Source organism: Rattus norvegicus, chromosome 6 (assembly GCF_036323735.1).
Source record: "Rattus norvegicus strain BN/NHsdMcwi chromosome 6, GRCr8, whole genome shotgun sequence".
Classification (NCBI taxonomy): domain Eukaryota; kingdom Metazoa; phylum Chordata; class Mammalia; order Rodentia; family Muridae; genus Rattus; species Rattus norvegicus.
In genome coordinates, this window is record NC_086024.1 from 144,654,172 (window position 1) to 144,672,706 (window position 18,535).

The 18,535-nt window shown below is 43.4% G+C and overlaps 1 protein-coding gene across 1 annotated transcript in view; it reads left to right on the forward strand.

Annotated features, from left to right (window-relative positions):
* The window catches only part of Rapgef5 (Rap guanine nucleotide exchange factor 5), a 234,747-nt gene that overhangs the window by 66,010 nt on the left and 150,202 nt on the right, over positions 1-18,535 (forward strand). The window contains exon 7 of the mRNA NM_001395143.1: positions 14,106-14,154. Within this exon, the coding sequence (NP_001382072.1) occupies positions 14,106-14,154 (49 nt within the window). The remainder of the gene's footprint in view (positions 1-14,105; positions 14,155-18,535) is intronic.

Sequence of the window (18,535 nt, forward strand, 5' to 3'; positions counted from 1 at the left end):
TACTGTTGTGTGACCAATGTCCCTATCTTGTTTAACCTGTTCAAAGACTTGGGATATAGTTCAGTAAGAGACTACATGCTAAAGGCACTGGGTTCAGTCTTCAACATCTCCCTCATCAGAAAAAGACTTATGTTCAAGCCAGGGACGGTGGTGGTGCATACCTGTAATCCCAACATTGGGAGGCAGAGACAGGAGGATTAGCAGTTTAATGCCAGGCTCAAATACATAGTGACTTTGAGGCAAGTCTAGGCTATACAAAATTATCTCAAAAAGCAATTTAAAAGAAAAAAATCACGCGAGACATGAAATGAAGCTTAGTAATGAGTCGGTCCTTTGGAAATAAAGGAGGGAGGCTATATGTGTTTTTACACATGTGTGTACTATAGTAGTGTGTGTGTGTGTGTGTGTGTGTGTGTGTGTGTGCGCACACGCTAGTGTGTCAGGAGAAGAGGGTCCAAGATGAGGATCATCACTCTTTGATAAGAGTGCATGTAGAAAATGCCGACTTTATTCATTCTCGGGGAAGAGAAATATACCATTGAGCTCTAGGTCAGGACATTGGCCACCAAGAGTTTGCTAAATGTACTTCCTGTTCTGTCCTCTCTGGAGACGTCTGAGGAACTATAAAATGAGGACCGTACATGTTTTATAGTGGGCTACTTCTCTTTACACTGGTTTAAATAGAACTTTTTAAAGTTGCATACATGAAATGAGATTTTGGCATACGTAGGTCAGAGCCACACCATGGTATCGTGGGGCTATATGTGTAGGAGTCCAGGAGACATGAAAAAGTTAGAATTATTTATGTCCTTATGTCCTTTTTACTAAGGTAAATTTTAAGCCTGTTTTTGTCTTCTTATATTGGTGCACAGATTAGGAGAGAATGATATCTTGTGTGTATTTTTGGTAGAAGTAATGTAATCTTTTGGTTTTTGAATGCCAAAATAAGTGTAAATCTGAGAGTTACCATGTGATGGCTTTTCTGTCCTTTACAGTTTCATCTTCATTGCCTGGTACTTGGATTATTTCAATTGAACATAAATATGGCTTCATAATTAAAATAAAACTTCTTATAAAATTGAAAAGTGCTCAGAATTAACACTGAAGTGCTTATAATTTACTCCCCCCCCCGTGTGTGTGTGTGTGTGTGTGTGTGTGTGTGTGTGTATGCGTGCACACATGCATATTCCTTAATCAAGAAGCCAACCTTTTTAATGTTCAGTCTGTACTGAACTGATTTATTGTTATTGTTGGGTTTTGTATCTGTTGTCGAGACAATATCTCGTGTGGCCCAGCCAGTCCTTGAACTCACTATCTGGCTGATGTGGACCCCGAGCTCCCAATCTTCCTGCCTCCACCTCCCAAGTGCTAGAATTTCAGATGCACATCACCACACCCAGCTGTGACCTGTGTTTATTGCTCAATGTTTCCACGGCTAAAAGCGTTATCTGCAACACTTACAGTGATCATGAGATTTCATAGCCCACACATTTATCATTTTCCCTTCTATTGAACGTCGTGGTTATTTTCAGTCTTGAGCTATTACAAACCACACTAGGAGGAATCTTTGGAAACGTCTTTCTTCCCTGCTCTTACCGAGGCTTGACCCCAGGTCCTTCTTGGCCATTCCGTGCTCTGGCACATCTCTAGCAAGGTAGGAGAATCTTTTCAAGAACTTGCTTTCTGATGGTAATCTATTTGTTTGTTATTGTTTTATGAAAACCCAAAAGGGGAACAAGTAAGAGACAAGAAGGAGGCACCGGTGTGCTTTTTGCTCATACAGGATCTAGCCATTGGTTTCTGTGTGCTGTTTCAGTTCAGGCTCATGGCGAAGGGCACACCATCATTGTGCTGGAGAGAAGAACATGTGAGCTAGATAGTATTGATCACACGGTCAATTAACAAGACATAGGAAGCTTGGAATGGTGGTGATCACTTGTCGTCCTGGTGCTCGGAAGCTAAGGCAGGAGGATCCCAAGTTTGAGGCCAACTACGTTATATGTAGTCCCATAGCTACATAAATAAATAAGGGTTTAAAATAAAACATGAGGCTACAGTGGTCGGTTTTTCTCATTATTAACACCTAGAGCACCATTTCCTGAGTGGCCTAATAGTTAGGGTTTGAGGCTCCATCATGGAATTCTTATGACTTGGTGGAAGGAGGCCTCTAGGGGGCCATTTTAAATAGTGCTTTAACTTTTAACCTAGTCAAAATATTGATAGATGTGGTTGTATAGTCTGGAAGTTAACTCAGATGGTCTATCAGGTTTCCTGAGACCACAAAGCTTAGTGTATGTGTTACGGATTCTCCTACCAGTAAGCAGTGAGTACAGCACTGAGGAGGTCATGGGGAAACCCACGGTAGTCAATCGGGGCTTTTAAATGGTCCCATGGAGGGAGGGACCTTAGGTGGGTGTTGGATATGAGGGACAGGGGGAGTGACAGAACAGCATTGTGTTTAAAAATACCAACAAGAGAATAGTAGCACAGTGGTGTGTGTTATGTTAGGGAATGAGCACGGTGTGTGGTCCTGGAAAGAGTCTTCTGTTTGAGGTGGGCACAGTGACTGACAGATGTCCGGGATTGCAGAGGGAGGGGTTGAGAGTCTACTTAGGTAAAAATAGGTACTGAATCTCCTGAGAGGATTGCCATGTGTGTAAGAAGCTTTATCTGTTGAATGGATTAGAAAAGGAAGAGAGAATCTGACTCTTAAGTTCACCCAGGACACTCCCATAGAGGATTGGGTTCTTAAGTTTACCCAGGAGACCCCATAGCCATCTTGCTTTCATTAAACTCATTTCAAGTCAACGGAACCAACCTGAACAGTGTCTCCACATGGCCAAGACTGCAGGTGCCTTACTAATTAGAGTAATTCCATGTGTCCATTTAGTGGAACTACTGGTTCCTTGAAAATGACGCGTTTGGTTTCTTCAAGACAAACATATAAAGGAAGAGACCCTTAGAAATTATCTTTTCTTTTTTACATACTGTGCAGGCTAGTTTTATGTCAACTTGACACAAGCTACAGACACCTGAAAGGAGGGAACATGAATTGAAAAAGTCCATGCCTAAGATCCACGACAGTTTTTAAAGATTGATGGGGCGGTCCCAGCTCGTGTGGGCGGGGCCACCCCTGGGCTGGTGGTCCTGGGTTCTATAAGAAAGCAGGCTGAGAAAGCCATGAGGAGCAAGCCAGTAAGTAGCACCCCTCATGACCGCTGCATCGGCTCCTGCCTCTCGGTTCCTGCCCTGACTTCCTCCAAGGATGGGCTATGATGTGGAAGTGTAAAGCCACGTAGACCCTTTCCTCCCCAGCTTGCTTGTGGTCCCAGTGTTTCATCACAGCAGTGGTCTTCCTAACCAGGACCGGCCCTGTTAGTGTCTCCCCATATCTATTTGCATTTAGGCTTCAATCTTTCACGCAGTATGTGACATCTCATTCCTAAGCCAAGCCTGAGGTGGCATTCTCATCTGTTTCTCTACAGTTCTTTCTGCACTCCTCCCTTCTGTTCCCCACTGTGCTTCCTTTAAATGGGGCTCTGAGAGGCCTCGGGGGTCAGGTGTCAGGTTACCACTGTCCTTTTTTGCTGCCACAGTTAAAATCTGGCTTCAGTTCTCTGTGAGAGCCACGGAAGTGCTTCGGTCAACACAGGGTCGCATGTGGTTTCCTTGAATATGCCTGCTATTCAAGTACCGTATTATACCATGGTATAATAGTACCATGGAACTATTTTCCGTTTGACCCCCTTCCCCATAATTCCTCTTTCTGCATCTGTAGGACCTAACCCTCGGCATCTTGCTCCTAGCTTGCTTCCACTGGAATCATCCCACCTTCCTCAAAGACTCATTTCCTAAATGACTTAATAGGTAGCCTTCGTGCACCTTGGAAACGGAGGCAAATGCTGCTTGCTGAACTGCAGAAATGTCTCCTGTCCCAGCACAGGACCACCTTTCTCTCTTCTGCTGTAGCCCACCCTGTCCCCTTTGCCACACTTCTTGATGTTTTCGAGTGGGAGCAGTCCCTTTGTCCATTAATTTCTGGGGAAGTCAGTCCTTGAAGTGATTGGCACTGCATGAATTTGAGGTTTACTGTCCCTGCACCATCCCCATAACCTCAATAAAATAAATGTCCTTGTTGCTCCCTGCTGAGTAATGGAGCCTCCTCAAGCTCCTAGGGGTGCTGGAGAGCTGAAGCTTGACAATGGGTTTGGGAGATGCATGTAACTAGTGCCTGCCCTTAGGACTGCTGAAAAACTCAACCACAGGACAGATCTCATCTAATACCTGTACGAGGAACGTGAAGCCATGCCCCAGACTGTTCCAGATCTAAGTAGAAAACACAGAAGTTTCAGTAGATCTTATGCCAATCACGGAGAAATTAAAATACCATTCTAATTTGAGTTCCACTAAGTTTAAGGAATAAAATTACTACTCTCATTATTTCCTACTGTGGAGGTCTTAAGTATATTAACACCTAATTTATTCAATGAAGCTGTGAATGGAGAGTCAGCATAAAGACACATGAGGTCTGAGGCTCAGAAAAGTGAGCAGAAGAAAGATTAAAAACTGTCGGGGCTGTGGGCTGGAGAGATGACTCAGCATTAAGAGCACCGGCCACTTTTCTAGAGGACTGGGGTGTGATTCTCTGTACCTCTGTGCCTGTCTGCATTTCCAGTGCTGAGGAACCTGACACCCTCTTCTGGCATCTGAGGATACCAGGCACACATGATGCGTAGCTGTATATGCAGGCAAAGCACATACATGCAAAAAAGTAAACAATAAGTTTTAAATTAAAATTTAATAAAAACTGAAGATGTTCAAGTTGTGGTTCAGTAGTAGAATATATGTTTAATATGACTGAGGCCTTAGGTTTGCCCCAACTGCTCCCCCACAACTGATAGAGGTGAGGAAGAGAGAGGAAAGGAAAGGGGGAAGGAGGAAGGAATGAGTGCAGAAGTTATATAAAACCTTAAAAAACAATTCCTAGGGTCTCCTAACAAAACTGTTAATTAACACAAAAGAATCCCAATGGAAATTATGTTACCAGTATGTTTTGGCTAATCTATTAGAGTGTCTAGAAAGGTCACCTAGTTGTTACTGCTTTGCTCGACAATGTGAACCTGGGAGAATGGATCCTAAAAACGAGGGGGCTGAAGTCTCAGCGCAGTAGCTTGAGTTGAGTAACTTTATTCAGAGCATCAGACAGTTTATATTCTGCAGGAATTCTGAGGGTTAAGCAAGGCCAAAGGAGCAGAATTTGCATGAGTTTAGGCTGTATACAGTCACAGGGGCAACCCATACTTGGAAACATTTTTGTTTCCAAAGCAAGCAACAATGTGTCATCTGAAGCAAACATGTTTCTATTTACTCTATCTGGGAGGAACACAAAATCCATGTCATGGAGAAGCAGAGATTACAAGGCTCCTGTCTTGTTTACTTGGCATTTTCCCACAAGCTCTCAGAAATCTCACAGGGCTTCATTCATGGACAGTGTTCCAACAGGTATGACAGAACTGTGTTAGAGGGATAATGCAGTACATGAATTCATCTTACTCTAAGTTGTCTTCATACAAGTCATAGAATGTTTTCAAGCTCATCTGACTGTTACTATATCTCAAGCTATATGAAGATAAATTAAGTCAGTGAGATTCGGAACAGTGCCCTAGTATGTAACAGGTACCCTAGAAGTGGGCCATTTGTTGCTCCATTTTTTTTTAAAGATTTTACTTATTTTATGTATATGAGTACACTGTTGCTGTCTTCAGACCCCATTATAGATGGTTGTAAGCCACCATGTGGTTGCTGGGAATTGAACTCAGGACCTCTGGAAGAGCAGTCAGTACTCTTAACCTCTGAGCCATCTCTCAAGCCCCTTGTTGCTTTATTATTTTACATTCTGTACTTCGTGTAGGGACCCAAGCCTCTCTATATGGAACTGAACAGCCGATCTTCTAGCTGACAAGTCTGTGATGTCGTTTCTCTCTTTTTTTACTTTTTATGGTTTTCTTGTGAGTTTTGCATCGTGCACCCAACCCCACTCATCTCCAAGTCTCATATCTACCTTTTACCTTTGCATCCTTCCCCCAAAATAAAAACACACCCACAAACATACTAACAAAAACAAAGCACAGAGAACATCTCATCATGGAAGCTGTAGAGTGTCACAGTATGTCCCAGAGTATATCCCTTTTCCTACAGGCCTTTACTTACAAACACTCATTGCAATGAGTCATTAGTCTGGTTCAAAATCTCTGGCTTCTATGGCACCAATATTGGATCCTTACTGGGACTCCTCTGGGTCATCCTGTTGCTGTACCCTGCAGCTTTAGATCAGCAGGACTGGCCCTTTCACACTTCCCAACCGTTCACAGATGATACAGATTTTGGGGTGGGCCAGCTGTGTTGGTCAGTGCATCAGCTCTGCCATATCTGCACCACTACAGTGAGCTCTCCAACACTACTCTGGCTGGGCCATCCAATACTACCTTTGACCAGAGGCAGAGTCAACTCTCCTGTTTTCATGCCCAGGGCCAGCTCTGCTGTGCTACCCAGTCAGTGTGGAGCCCACTTTCTCAGTTACTGCAGCTTGCCACAGGCTGGGCTAGCGCTCTCACCCTCACACCCTCACACCCTTAGGGCTGGCTCACCTGTATCTTCCCCATAAGAGCCAGCTCCACTGTGTTGCCCAGGCAAGGTGTGGGGTCTGCTTTCCTGAATGCTACAGCCAGTGAGGGGGTAGGGCCAGATCGCCTACTCTCATGTCCTAGTGCATGATGGGGGTGGTGGCTAAGGGGAGAGGGCATCACCCCCACACCCACACCATGTAGATAAGTGGAGGGGTTAGCTCTCCCATGCTCTTGCCCTTGGGACCTGCATCCCACCCCCATCCCTACCACAAAGGCCAGCTTTACTGTGCTGTCCAGGTGAGGTGTAGGGTCATCTCTCTGGAGTGCCTGCCATAGGTGGTGGTGGGAGGGGAAGGGGCAGTCCTTTCTTTAAAACCAGAATCAGATGAGAACCACCTGTTGGCAACAGCTAGGACATCGCTCTTTATAACTTAGACACCTGACAATTAGCGTCAAGTTACACTCAGCGAGTGCATTTAGGATAAGATGCTGAGACCTGGTACTCTGGGTGCTTTTCTCGGTTCTGCCATTCTACAGCTTCCAAAATTTGAAATTAAGCATGAATTACCATCAGTAAACAACCCAACGGAAACACTGAAAAGGACAGGTGGCTTTCTGGCATAATCTGTAAGGATGCAGGTGCAGAATTGGATTCGGGTATAACCTGTAAGGAAATAGATGCCCCTATCCTGTAGATTCTGGAACTGGATTCTGCCCACATCTGGGTGAGCTCCGGAATTCGCTGAGGCTGCCCTGTGGAGTGTTGCCCTGAGAAGCCCTTGAGACTCTAAGTAGAGGAACCGGTTGAGCCACGCCCAGACTCCCAACTCACAGCAAGATTTGATTACGCCCGCCCTGGCTGTAGTTTTCAGCAGTCAAACCCATGATGATTTACTATGGCAGAGATGTAAACTTATTCCATGCTCCTTGTAGAATGTGTGCCTGGCAATCCCCTGATTCATAATATAACAGTTCCCTGAGACTGCCAGAGCTGCCAGACCTCAGGTAGTTACGTTGATGGATAGCTCTGAAGTTTCAAAGTGAATTTCTATGACTGGTGCGACCTCCTTGCCCATGTGAAAACTTGGCGAAGTTCTGCAGAAATCTAAAACTTTATTTCTTTGAGGTAAACTCTGGGGATATAAGCACCTGAAATACTGCTCGTTACATTTTTATAAGACATTTTTTTTTTTTTTTGCTATGACAATGGGGGTGGGCCAGTTGTGTGGATTTTACAGTGAGTGGACGCAGTAGTCACTGACAAGGACTTCACAGTTGAGTGGGAAGAGGGGAGCCTTAAGCACTTCAATTCAAAGATCCCAATTATGATGTAATGGTGTCACGGATAGCTAGCAGTCAAGTGACACTCTGAATCAAGCTGCTGTTCCCCATGCTTCTTACACATTAACTCGTCTAGTCTCACAGCCATCCTGTGAAACGGAGGGCTCTGGTGATACTCTACCACCCTGGAGTGCTACAATTGCTCTCGAGGTGTCATACAATAATCAGGGTGGGGGTTGGAGGGCTACGTTTGCTGTAGGCTTCTGCATTCTGGCCCTTGTTCTTTGAGGAAGTTCTTGTGTGCTGACGAGTTCTATAGCTGGACTCTCTAATCGGGAAGGGCCTCAGTCGGCCAGGTTTTGTCATAATGTGAGTTTTGCTGATGTAATTAATATCCCTTCAAGGAGTCCATTCTTACTGGTGGTATCACTGAAGCGTCTGGGCTTTGGCTGGTAGAACACTAGTTTGTTCTGTCTCTACACAGAATAGCCTTATCTTCAAAAATGTATAATAATCGAGAAAAGGCATTTTCTACACAAGGACTGAGACATGATATTGAATAAAAGGCGTACTAACATACGCATTAGAGATGTTTTTAAAGGAGAGATGTCATTGTTTACTTGCTTTGATAATTCTCTAAAACATTTGTGGTTTTATTATGCTCATTATAATATATATATATATATATATATATATGCAATTTATCAACAACTGGCTTCCAGCAGCTGCTTTTCATGTTTGTTTACCAGATTATTTGTTCATAATGTCACCAGCTTTTCACCTTCAGGGTGTCAGATGCCACTACTGAATGAAAAAATTAAATAAATAAAAAGGAAAGGAAAGGACATGACTGTTCCTGGGCATGGTGGAGGAGAACATTTATTATAGATATGTGGGAGAGAATAGCCAAGCTCGTTGGAGACATCTGAGAGTCCAGAGTGAACATGACCGGACTGAGCAGGTCCACATAGGGAGATGGGGAGGGGAAGGGAAAGGAGGGAGAGGAGAGCCGGGTGCAGCTAGGGGTCTGAAGGTACAAAAGGGGTAGATAACCAAAATGTCTGAATTATATAGGGAAGAGGCTCTGCGGCAGTGGCAGCCCAGCCCCTGGGCTTCAGAGACTGGGGTATACCAGTCATATGCTGTAACAGGTAGGGACTGAGGGATACTGGGAGGCCAGGTCTGCTCTGATATATTAAATATGCAACTCAGCCATTTGTCCTGGGTTTGAAACTTAAGAACTGCTCTTCCAGACAATATAAACACTCCCACGTGGGGAGATGGGGAAGGGAGGTCCTGCAGCCTTCCGGTTATCTTCCTGCATAAAGAACGGTCTTCCAAACATCATTGTGCACCATGTTTGCCATAGACAGCCCTGGCCTTCTGAAAGTTCCCAGACCGTGTAAAGCATGTCTTTTGAAACGTGTATCAGTTGACCTAAGCTTCACCCTTCACCTTGGAGACTGCATTCCCTTAGGCCTTCTCAAGAGCGACTACTACTTCATTTGCATTTTAGTTAAAATGCATGTTTGGGGCTGTACCTGGAGTCAGAGCTGGAGTGATGAACAAAGGGGGCCATTGAAGGCCTGCGGTCTGTACAAGTGCCAGCTACAGAAGGGGCTTCGAGAATGGATGCAGAATGCTGTTGATGCTGATGTAGGATGCTATTGGAGAATCACAGGACTTTACTCAGCTGGGAGGGATGGTTGGTCCTTCTTACATGTCCAGAGACGTTATGCCTATAGGGTAAATTAGGGAGAGAAGAAAGAGCAGTTCATTCAGATAACTGCTGCACTGCACTTTAGTAGATGTTCATTTGGCTCCCTTTAAACCTACATTTTGCTCATCTGCTCTTCTGGCCATATCCCTGAAAATCCTAACCGTTCCCAGTAATCCCATTCTCACCATTAGTTCATACGATGCTTGTGATCGACCAAAACTGTCATGGCTTTATAGTCTGAACCGATTTCAAAGTTGTAGCTGTACAGTTGTAGCGGGGATTTGAACCCTGGTCTTCTGCCACCTGTGTTCTTAACTGCTGAACCATACTTCATTCCTTAGCTTATGCTTTTAAAGTGGTTTAAAACTTAGGCTATTTGGGGGCTGGAGAGATGGCTCAGTGACTGCTCTTCCAGAGGTCCTGAGTTCAATTCCCAGCAACTACATGGTGGCTCACAACCATCTGTAATGGAATCTGATGTCCTCTTCTGGTGTGTCTGAAGACAGCTACAGACTATTTTATTATTATAAAATAAGTAAATCTTTAACAACAATGAACCCCCCCCCCAAAAAAAAAAAACCCAGGATATTTGGGAATAGAACTCAGGACTATTTTTTTAACATTTTATTTTCAGAAATTGAGGGAAAAGGTACACTCATGTTTAAGACACCTGTGTTTTAAAAAACATTTCTATTATGGTTTCAAAACTTAGCTATTTCTAGGTTTACTAAAAACCTTTAAAAAATTGTTCACTGTTGATCCTATTTAAATTAATTCCTAAGTACTAAGTACTTAGTATCTAAGTACTTTTACCATTACCTCTCTGTCCTCCCAGAATGGCCTTCATTGACCTAGCCCAGCTTCACGCACTGCTTGTAAGAGATGCTTCTGTCAGAAAGCTGGCCCACATTTTCTTAGTTAACCTCTCTTAGTCCTTGTGTTTGTGTTTGAGGCTTCCTGTTGGTCTCCTGTCTTGCTGTGACACACAACAGCTTTGTGAGCATTTGGGATGCTGCTGAAGTACCAGAGAGAAAATGGAGATAAGACTGGATCCACTTCCTGATGGCTGCCAGTGCTCTGTAGGGCTGATCCCGCTGTTTATAGAGCTGAAAGCCAAACCATTTCAACATGTTCCAGACTCCAGTTTCTGATAGTTAACCAGGAGAAAGGAAAATCTGCAGGCTATGCCTTCTCAGTCCTGAGTCAGTCTCTTATTTAGATATTCATGAGCACAACCAAGACCTCAACTGCATGTGCTTAGAATAATATATAGTAGTTTTTGTATATTGAATAAACTGTATTTTTAAATTAAAGTTAATCTTTATAAAAGCATCCTTGCAGTTTTCTGTGTAATTGAATCTGTCAGCCTGCGATGCACCAAGTGAGTCCAATCATGTGATTGAATTATGGCATCATTTTTATCTGTAAGACACAGTGAAGACCATGCTCCTTTACAAATGAATTAAATTGGGGTAGAGCAAAATAAAAAGTAAAGATAGATTGCCAGAGGAGGTGAGTATAACATTGAAATATGGCGTACTGGGGAAAACCAGTGTCTGGTTGAGGAGAGCGGTGGTTTTCATCCCTGCACACAGCGTTGAATCACAGGAAAAGACAGTATAAAGACGGGAGGGAACAACCCATTGTCCCCTAAAGGACCCTTTCAAATACTCGCCAGGCATTTTGAGACTCTCAGTCGGGTGGTCTTGTTGGTCTCCTAGGGAAGTTGTGGTCAGAGCACTGCCTCTGCAGGCTTTCCTGGTTCTGGACTATGGCATTTCTTCCCTGTTGCTAACAGGTCCCTCAGTATTAGCATTATGTAGTTGTTCACATTCCTTGACTATAAACCTAACAGTCTGCACAGGAGAGTAAGTCCTTGCCCTATATTCTTAGGATTCTGGAGCTGGGTGGAGTGGTGCACAGCACTCCCAGGCAAAGGCAGGAGGATCTCTGAGTTCCAGGCCACCCAGGTACAGAGTTCCAGGGTAGCCAGAGCTACACAGACAAACCGTGTCTCGAAACAACAAAGATTCTTGCTGGTGTAGTTTGTGGGGTGGACGCTTTCTCTTTTAATGTTTCCTTTCCTCCTCAGGTGACTTTTTTCACTCCCTAAGTCTCTCAAGGGATGATGATGATGATGATGATGATGATGATGATGATGATGATTATATTTTTTTGGCCAACCTGCTGTCTTTCAATGAAGGAGCATCCCTTACTTTGGTTAATGTCAGCAAGAGACAAATAGGTCCCTGCCTCCGTGGAACGTCCAGTTCAGAAGACAAGCAGCAGCCACACAATAATTCGAAATAATTAATGCCAGGTGTTTAAGGCCAGACAAAGCCTGGGAAGGTGCAGTGGGGCATATAATGGGATCAGACCTAGTTTGTTTCTTGCTTGGGCAGCATGTTTCCTTTGGTGCTTTGGAGAAAGAAAGAGGGGAGGCAGTTTTTGCTCCCAGCAGAGCTGTGGAAGCTGTTCTATACCCTGCCGTGTGTAGACACTCACTGTAGATGTTCAAAATAATGTAGCGAGCACAGAAGCCCCATGTACTTCATGTGGAAAAGGTCTATGCTCTCCCCAGATGGGCCTGTCTCTTCCCAGATTAACCTGTGCAGTCCTTTCTCCATGCTTGTTTCTTGTCTTTCTGCCCCTCTTGTCTTTCCCCATCAAGTCCTTGCGAACAACGTAGTGTTACGTAGTTGCGAGTATACTGCTTTTCTTTTCTGAACTATTCTATTTTGAACCCTAGAGAATAAAGTCTGAGGACTCCGTGGAGAGCGTTTAGGTGTGGAAAGCCAGAGCTGAGGTGGAAAAGGCTGACATGAATTGTCTGGGAGCAAGTTCCATGACCCAACTCCTCTATCTTTTCTATCTCTGCTGCCTTTCTGCCTCTGACTCACAGTGACACCTTCCCTGGGAAGTTATAGGTCAGGTAGCCATTGACAAGATGCAGGTTAGTGTTCATACTCTGCAACTTTGTTCCATTCCCCCAAACGTGTAGAATTGTGAAGGAGAAAAGCCCTAGAGCAGATGGCAACGCTACAATCATAAACCTTGTACACAACTCAAAATACAAAACGTTCGGTGATTGATACTTTATTTTGTTGCTCTTTTTAATTCATTTGAGCAAATACAACACCTTTATAAAAGTTTTCCTGAGTTCCCTCATTACCTCTCACTTCCACAGTTTCCTCTCCCCCTCATTCTTTCCCCATAAACTTTTCACTCATAAGGGTTTCAGACTTTAGACTCACAAGTTTGGAGAGAAAGAAACCAATTGCCTACTTACTATTGTGTAATTGTTATGAGCGTCTCAGTCATTAAAGAATCAGTGTAATCAGGAGTATTCACTTTCGAATGGCATTCATGCCGACCCACAGGGAAAGTGTGTCAGTAAAACTAGCTGAGCAAGCTTCCTTCCTCAGGATGCCTGTGCTGGGGCCAATGGGAAATAAATGGTCCTGGGTGGAGTCTCAGAGTCTAACACATTAACACTCTCGCCTTCCAGTAAATGAATATAAATTAAATTAATTTGAATGGCAAATCTGCAGCTTAACCTTGAACTCCCATGTTTCCCCTTTAAAGTGTCATTACTGTAATATATTCAGGTACACACACACACACACACACACACACACACACACAATTTGCATGTTTTTGCCTCGATGAGAACTCATTCATTGTGAAATCTTTTATTGATACCAAGCATGGATTTCTTAGACCGTGTTTATGTTAATCTTGATAATAAGTACACTTAGCCTTTAGGACTTTTATGTTCCTCTTTGAGGATGTTTTAAAAGGCAGATTTAAGCATTCACATTGGGGAGGGCATCAGCATTTACTTGCTAAATTTCCGGAAGACAGACATGGTTAAAGACACTAGGGATTTTAAGGGCTGTCTGTTCCCTTTCTTCCTGCCTTGTGGCAGTATCCCTTCCTTTTATGTTGTGTATTATCCAGAATGGCTCCCGTCACCTGCTCCGCCTGTAGCAAGAGTTCATTGTATCTGAGCAGAAGTCTATTAATGTAATCCCACCCAGCTCGGTACTTCTAGGATTCCTAATGCAAACTAGCATCCTCAGGGATACGTAATATTTACTGTGCTTGTCAGAATATCATTGCTAGCAGTTCATATCTGTTTCTGAGTGCTATACGGTTATGTTTATGAAAGTACTCATCATAGTATGCGCATTTCACAGTGTGCACTGCACCCTTTGGCAAATGGCCTTTTTAAAAATAGTATTTTTAAAGTAAAGTATCACTCATTTTAAGAGTAAATCAGAATGATTTCTTCCAGGTTTTTGGTCTGAAATGTTGCTACAATGTTTCTCACATACTAACCAGAGAAGTCACCCATGGCGGCAAGATTAAATCTCCCTGTGGCAGCTCCTAATGTGGGCTTCTTAGCTACAATGTGCTGCCTTGATGGCTCCATTTTTCTTATTCTAATATGATTTCTTTCCCTAATATTTTCTTAGGTGCAGAGGGAGCTAGCGGCTGTTATTGCTTTGAAAGCAAGGAAGTCTGGTGAGTAATCTCTCATGGGCTGGAGGGAGATTGTAACCCTTTGGGGGTATTTCATACATCACTGCAGCGTACAGCGAGGGTACTTCAGGATGCTTGCGGTAGAGTGCAGAGAAACATCACTATACCTTGAAGCATTTATATTGTAGTCTAAAAAGCATACGGTGTTGTGGATAGCACTTCAAAGTAAAATTTTACCCCTGCCCCCTAACTTACTTCCAATTTTGAAGAAAAAAATAAAAATATTAATAGTCCAGTGAAACCAGGGAAGAGGTCAAAGCTCATGATTAAAGAGATTAAATTCCTTTACGTTATGTAATGGAATGACAGAGAACCGTGAATGCTATAATGCTTTAATGCTTTTGAGACAGGGTCTGACTACATAGCCTGGGGTACCCTGGAACTCTCTCTGTAGACCAGGTTGGCCTCAGAATCACAAAGATCTGTGTGCTTAATGGTGGACTTAGGACATTTTTTTTTTATAAAAAATTAAAAATAACTTCTCTAAAAACAATTTATTCAGAGACATTTCATAGCAAACATTTTTCTTAGGACTTACAGATATAGCCTTATATTTGTAAGATATAATCTGTGGAGATGATACGTGGAGAGCGAGAGGAGGCTTCCAAGTATACTTTGGAGAACAGAAAACATTTTCTGCGAAAATCCAATATGAAACGGAGGCTCAGTGAAGTGGGGAAAAACTTGCTTAGGGAGGGGAGATGGCGTCTTGTGCTCCCTCTTGTATTCAGAGGGAGGACTTCAGTGTTGGCTGGAGATCGGCAACAGAGTGGCTTGGATGTAGTGCACTAGAAGACACCTTTCTAGCCAGAAAGAGGGTGACAAAATGAAGATGAACTTGGAAAACAGAGAGGAAATGTGTTAGCACAGACTGGGCGTTTGTGTGCGCCCAGATACCCTTAAGCTTTGCTTACTTTGTAATCAAGTACATATTAGTGTGCGTGTATTCGATATATGCATGTAGCGGTGGTGATTAAAGACTCAGAGACCAGGTGCTATGAAGAGGGAAGACTGCAAATAATCACCGGGCTGCGGTAAGCAGAGCTTGCTGGAGACGGTAGATATTCCCAAATCGGGAAGGAAGCCTAGCTAGAGAAGACACCAGTGTAAGGATCCTAAGAGGAATCTAGAGAAATCTAAAGGGACTGCCATTGATCTAGATCCTTGTAGTAGTAAAGCAGCCAAGCTTGAAGTCCGAGTGAGTTGCTGTAGCATCTTTTAGTATAGAATTTGTCCCTTTAAAGTTTCAAAGTGGGGGCTGGAGAGGTGGCTCAGTGGTTAAGAGCACTGACTGCTCTTCCAGAGGTCCTGAGTTCAGTTCCCAGCAGCCACGTGGTGGCTCACAACCATCTGTAATGAGATCTGATGCTCTCTTCTGGTGTGGGTCTGAAGACAGCTACAGTGTACTCATATAAATAAAAATAAATTAAAAAACAAAGTTTCAAAGTAAGTTTGAAAGGGTAAACTTAGGGCAACCATTGCTAGAGAAAGTGCAAGAAAGCACAGAGGAGGCTGAGCTTATGAGCTGACGTGTGCCAGTTGCGTTCAAAGGACAGCGAAGACACAAGAGGGGCTAGAGGCGAGTGAGCACCGTGGAGAGAGGTAGATGTCTGGATTGTGGGCTAAGAAATGGCTGCTTCATGGTGGAAGGCACTAAGCAAAACCTGTGCATGCACATAAGGAAGACTTGTACGAAGTAAAGTGTATCACCCCTCAGTGCCCTAGGAAGATAGACTGCCTTCCTACCTTAATCTGCAGAGCTTGGAACCTAACACAACTAGACAGCCCTTCAAATGCAGATGTGATCTTGCACATACACTGAGGATGGGAACATAATTTCATAGCTTTTTAGGAAATTGGGATTTTTCATTGTTGTTTTTGTTTCGTCTGTTTAGACACAGTCTTACTATATATAGTTCTAGGTGGCCTGGAGCTCTTTATGCAGACCAAGCTGATCTCAGCCTCAGAGAGATCCACTTGCCTCTGCCTCCCAAATGCATGGATTGAAACCTTAGCATCTGGTTAGGAGAACAGTTTTTCTGAATATTCTAACATCCCCAAGTCTTTGTTCCCGTCACCCCAGTCAGGTCTAGCCACAGGATGTCAGCAAGGATACCCTCGAAGATTAAGGGAGAAGGGTGTGCACTGATCGTTTCCTCTCTTGTTTGTGAAGAGTCTCCTGCACTCTAAGCTGGTCTTGAAATTACCATGTAGCTAATCATGACCAAACCCAGGGCTTCATTTTCTAGGCAAGCTCTCTATCATCTGAACTACATCTACAGTTAGACTGTATCTGTGCTGCTTCCATCAGTGGTAAGGGCGTACAGACAGTCTGCTGGGGAAATGGTTTAGCTAATAAAGTGCTTACCTTGCAAACATGGAGCTGAGGAGGAAGAAAGGAAAAGAAAAAATATTAAAAAAGAGTGTAATAGACTTTTTTTCTGGGTCATTTTTTTTGAGGAAGTCTATGAACACTTTGCTCAGGACTCAATCCTAAAGATTGTGTGTGGGTCTGCTATTTCCTAAAGGTTTTACAATTGTGTATGTTTGCATTTAAATCTTAGTTCTACTCTGAGTTGATTTGGCTTAATGTATGAGACTCTTACTAGGGTTACTGGCTTTTGTAGTTTATGGTTCAAACCCTTAGTATTGTGTGCACTAGAAAAGCTCTATAGTAACTGAGTTATATCCCTAGACCTACAGTTGATTAACACCAACCCTGATATAAATAATAATAAAAAGCTGAAGGCATGTATTCTTCATCAATGTTTTCACCCTTGTCCATTTTATTCTTAAAGAAGTGACTGAAATTAGACTAGGCAGGTCAATAAGTATGGGCAGTTTTACAGTTTGGTCTTTCTTACCTTTGGCAGAAAGCCACTGAAATTTATTTCTGTATGTGGTGTGAGGGGAGAGTTGTACACACACACACACACACACACACATACACACACACACACGAATTTAAGTTTGAAGCAAGCTTTATAGTAAGACTTCTGGGTAAGGGAGACAGTGAATACACCCTTTCCTTATTCTTAGCACACTTCTAATTTGTCAGGTTTCATTAAGACCTCTGTAGGCATTCTAACATGAGAGCTGTATGGACTGAAGATGCAGCTCAGTGGTAGAGCGCCTGGCTAACATGCATAATGCTCTGGGTTTGATCCAAAGCACTGAAGAAGAAAAAAAAAAAAAGAGAGTTCTTTGTGCTGTGCCTGCTGGTCTCCTCCCCTGGCCTCATAACCACTGCACCGCCCCCTTTGTAACTCTCTGCAGTTCTGTCTTCTCCTATGGGTGGGATTACGCAGTCTGTGGCTAATTTTGACTGGATTATTCAGTCCAACAGTATGCATTTTAGATTCCATGCTCCGTAGTCTGGGTTAGCACTGTTTATCTATCCATTTACCTGCTAAAAAAATACGTTACTTTCAAGTCTTAGAAGTTGTGAGTGCTGCTGCTTGGACACCTCTGCAGGTTTTGTATTCAAGTTTTCTACTCATTTTAGTTGAACACTGAAGGATAGGTTTGCTGGGTCCCATATCAGCTCCTGCAGTAAGCCACATGGTCTTTCTGAGGGCCTGCACCCACAGTGAGAGTGTACATCGCCTCAGTCTTTAGCTGGCTTCGTGGACCCTTCCAATGCTGTGTGTTCTCTCTCTTCCCTCTTTCTGCTTTTCCTCTTACTGTGTGTTCTCTCTTCTCTCTGCTTTTCCTCCTACACTTGCTGTCATTTGCAGTTCTCTAATGCCTCCCAATGATGAGTGTTGTTTCTGGTGCTGGCTGCCACCTGTGTAACTTCCTCAGTGTGATGCCCAGTCAGCTGTTTTGCCTGTTACCTGTGTTCCTTTCTTTGCAGTTCAACTTGAAGAGTTCTCCCAGTCTGTGGCTTGATTTTCAATCTCTCGGTGGTGGTACCCGGCCCCCCCCTCCGCCCCGAGCCAAGGCCTCGAGCTTTCTAGGCAAGCATTCTACCACTGAGCTAAATCCCCAACTCTTCAGTGGTGTTTTGTATTTTAATGTAGTCCTCCCTGCCAGTTATTTCTCTCATGGATCATCCTTCAATGCTGTCTCTAAAAATTACTGTCAAGCCAAAGTCACTTAGATTTTGTCAATGTCACTGATTGGCAGTTGTATAATTTTGTTTTTTCTCTTCAGGGCTGTGGTCCATTTTGAGGGTTTGTTTGTTTGTTTGTTTGTTTGTGATGCTCATGAATAACTTCTAGATTTACCTGGTCTTAACACTGTTTGTTAAGAAGACAATCTTTGCTCCACTAACTTTGTCCTAGGTTGTTTATATTTACATAGTCTTTTTTAAGATTCCATTCTGCCCCATTGACCTGGGAGTCTGTTATTCCATTCAGTG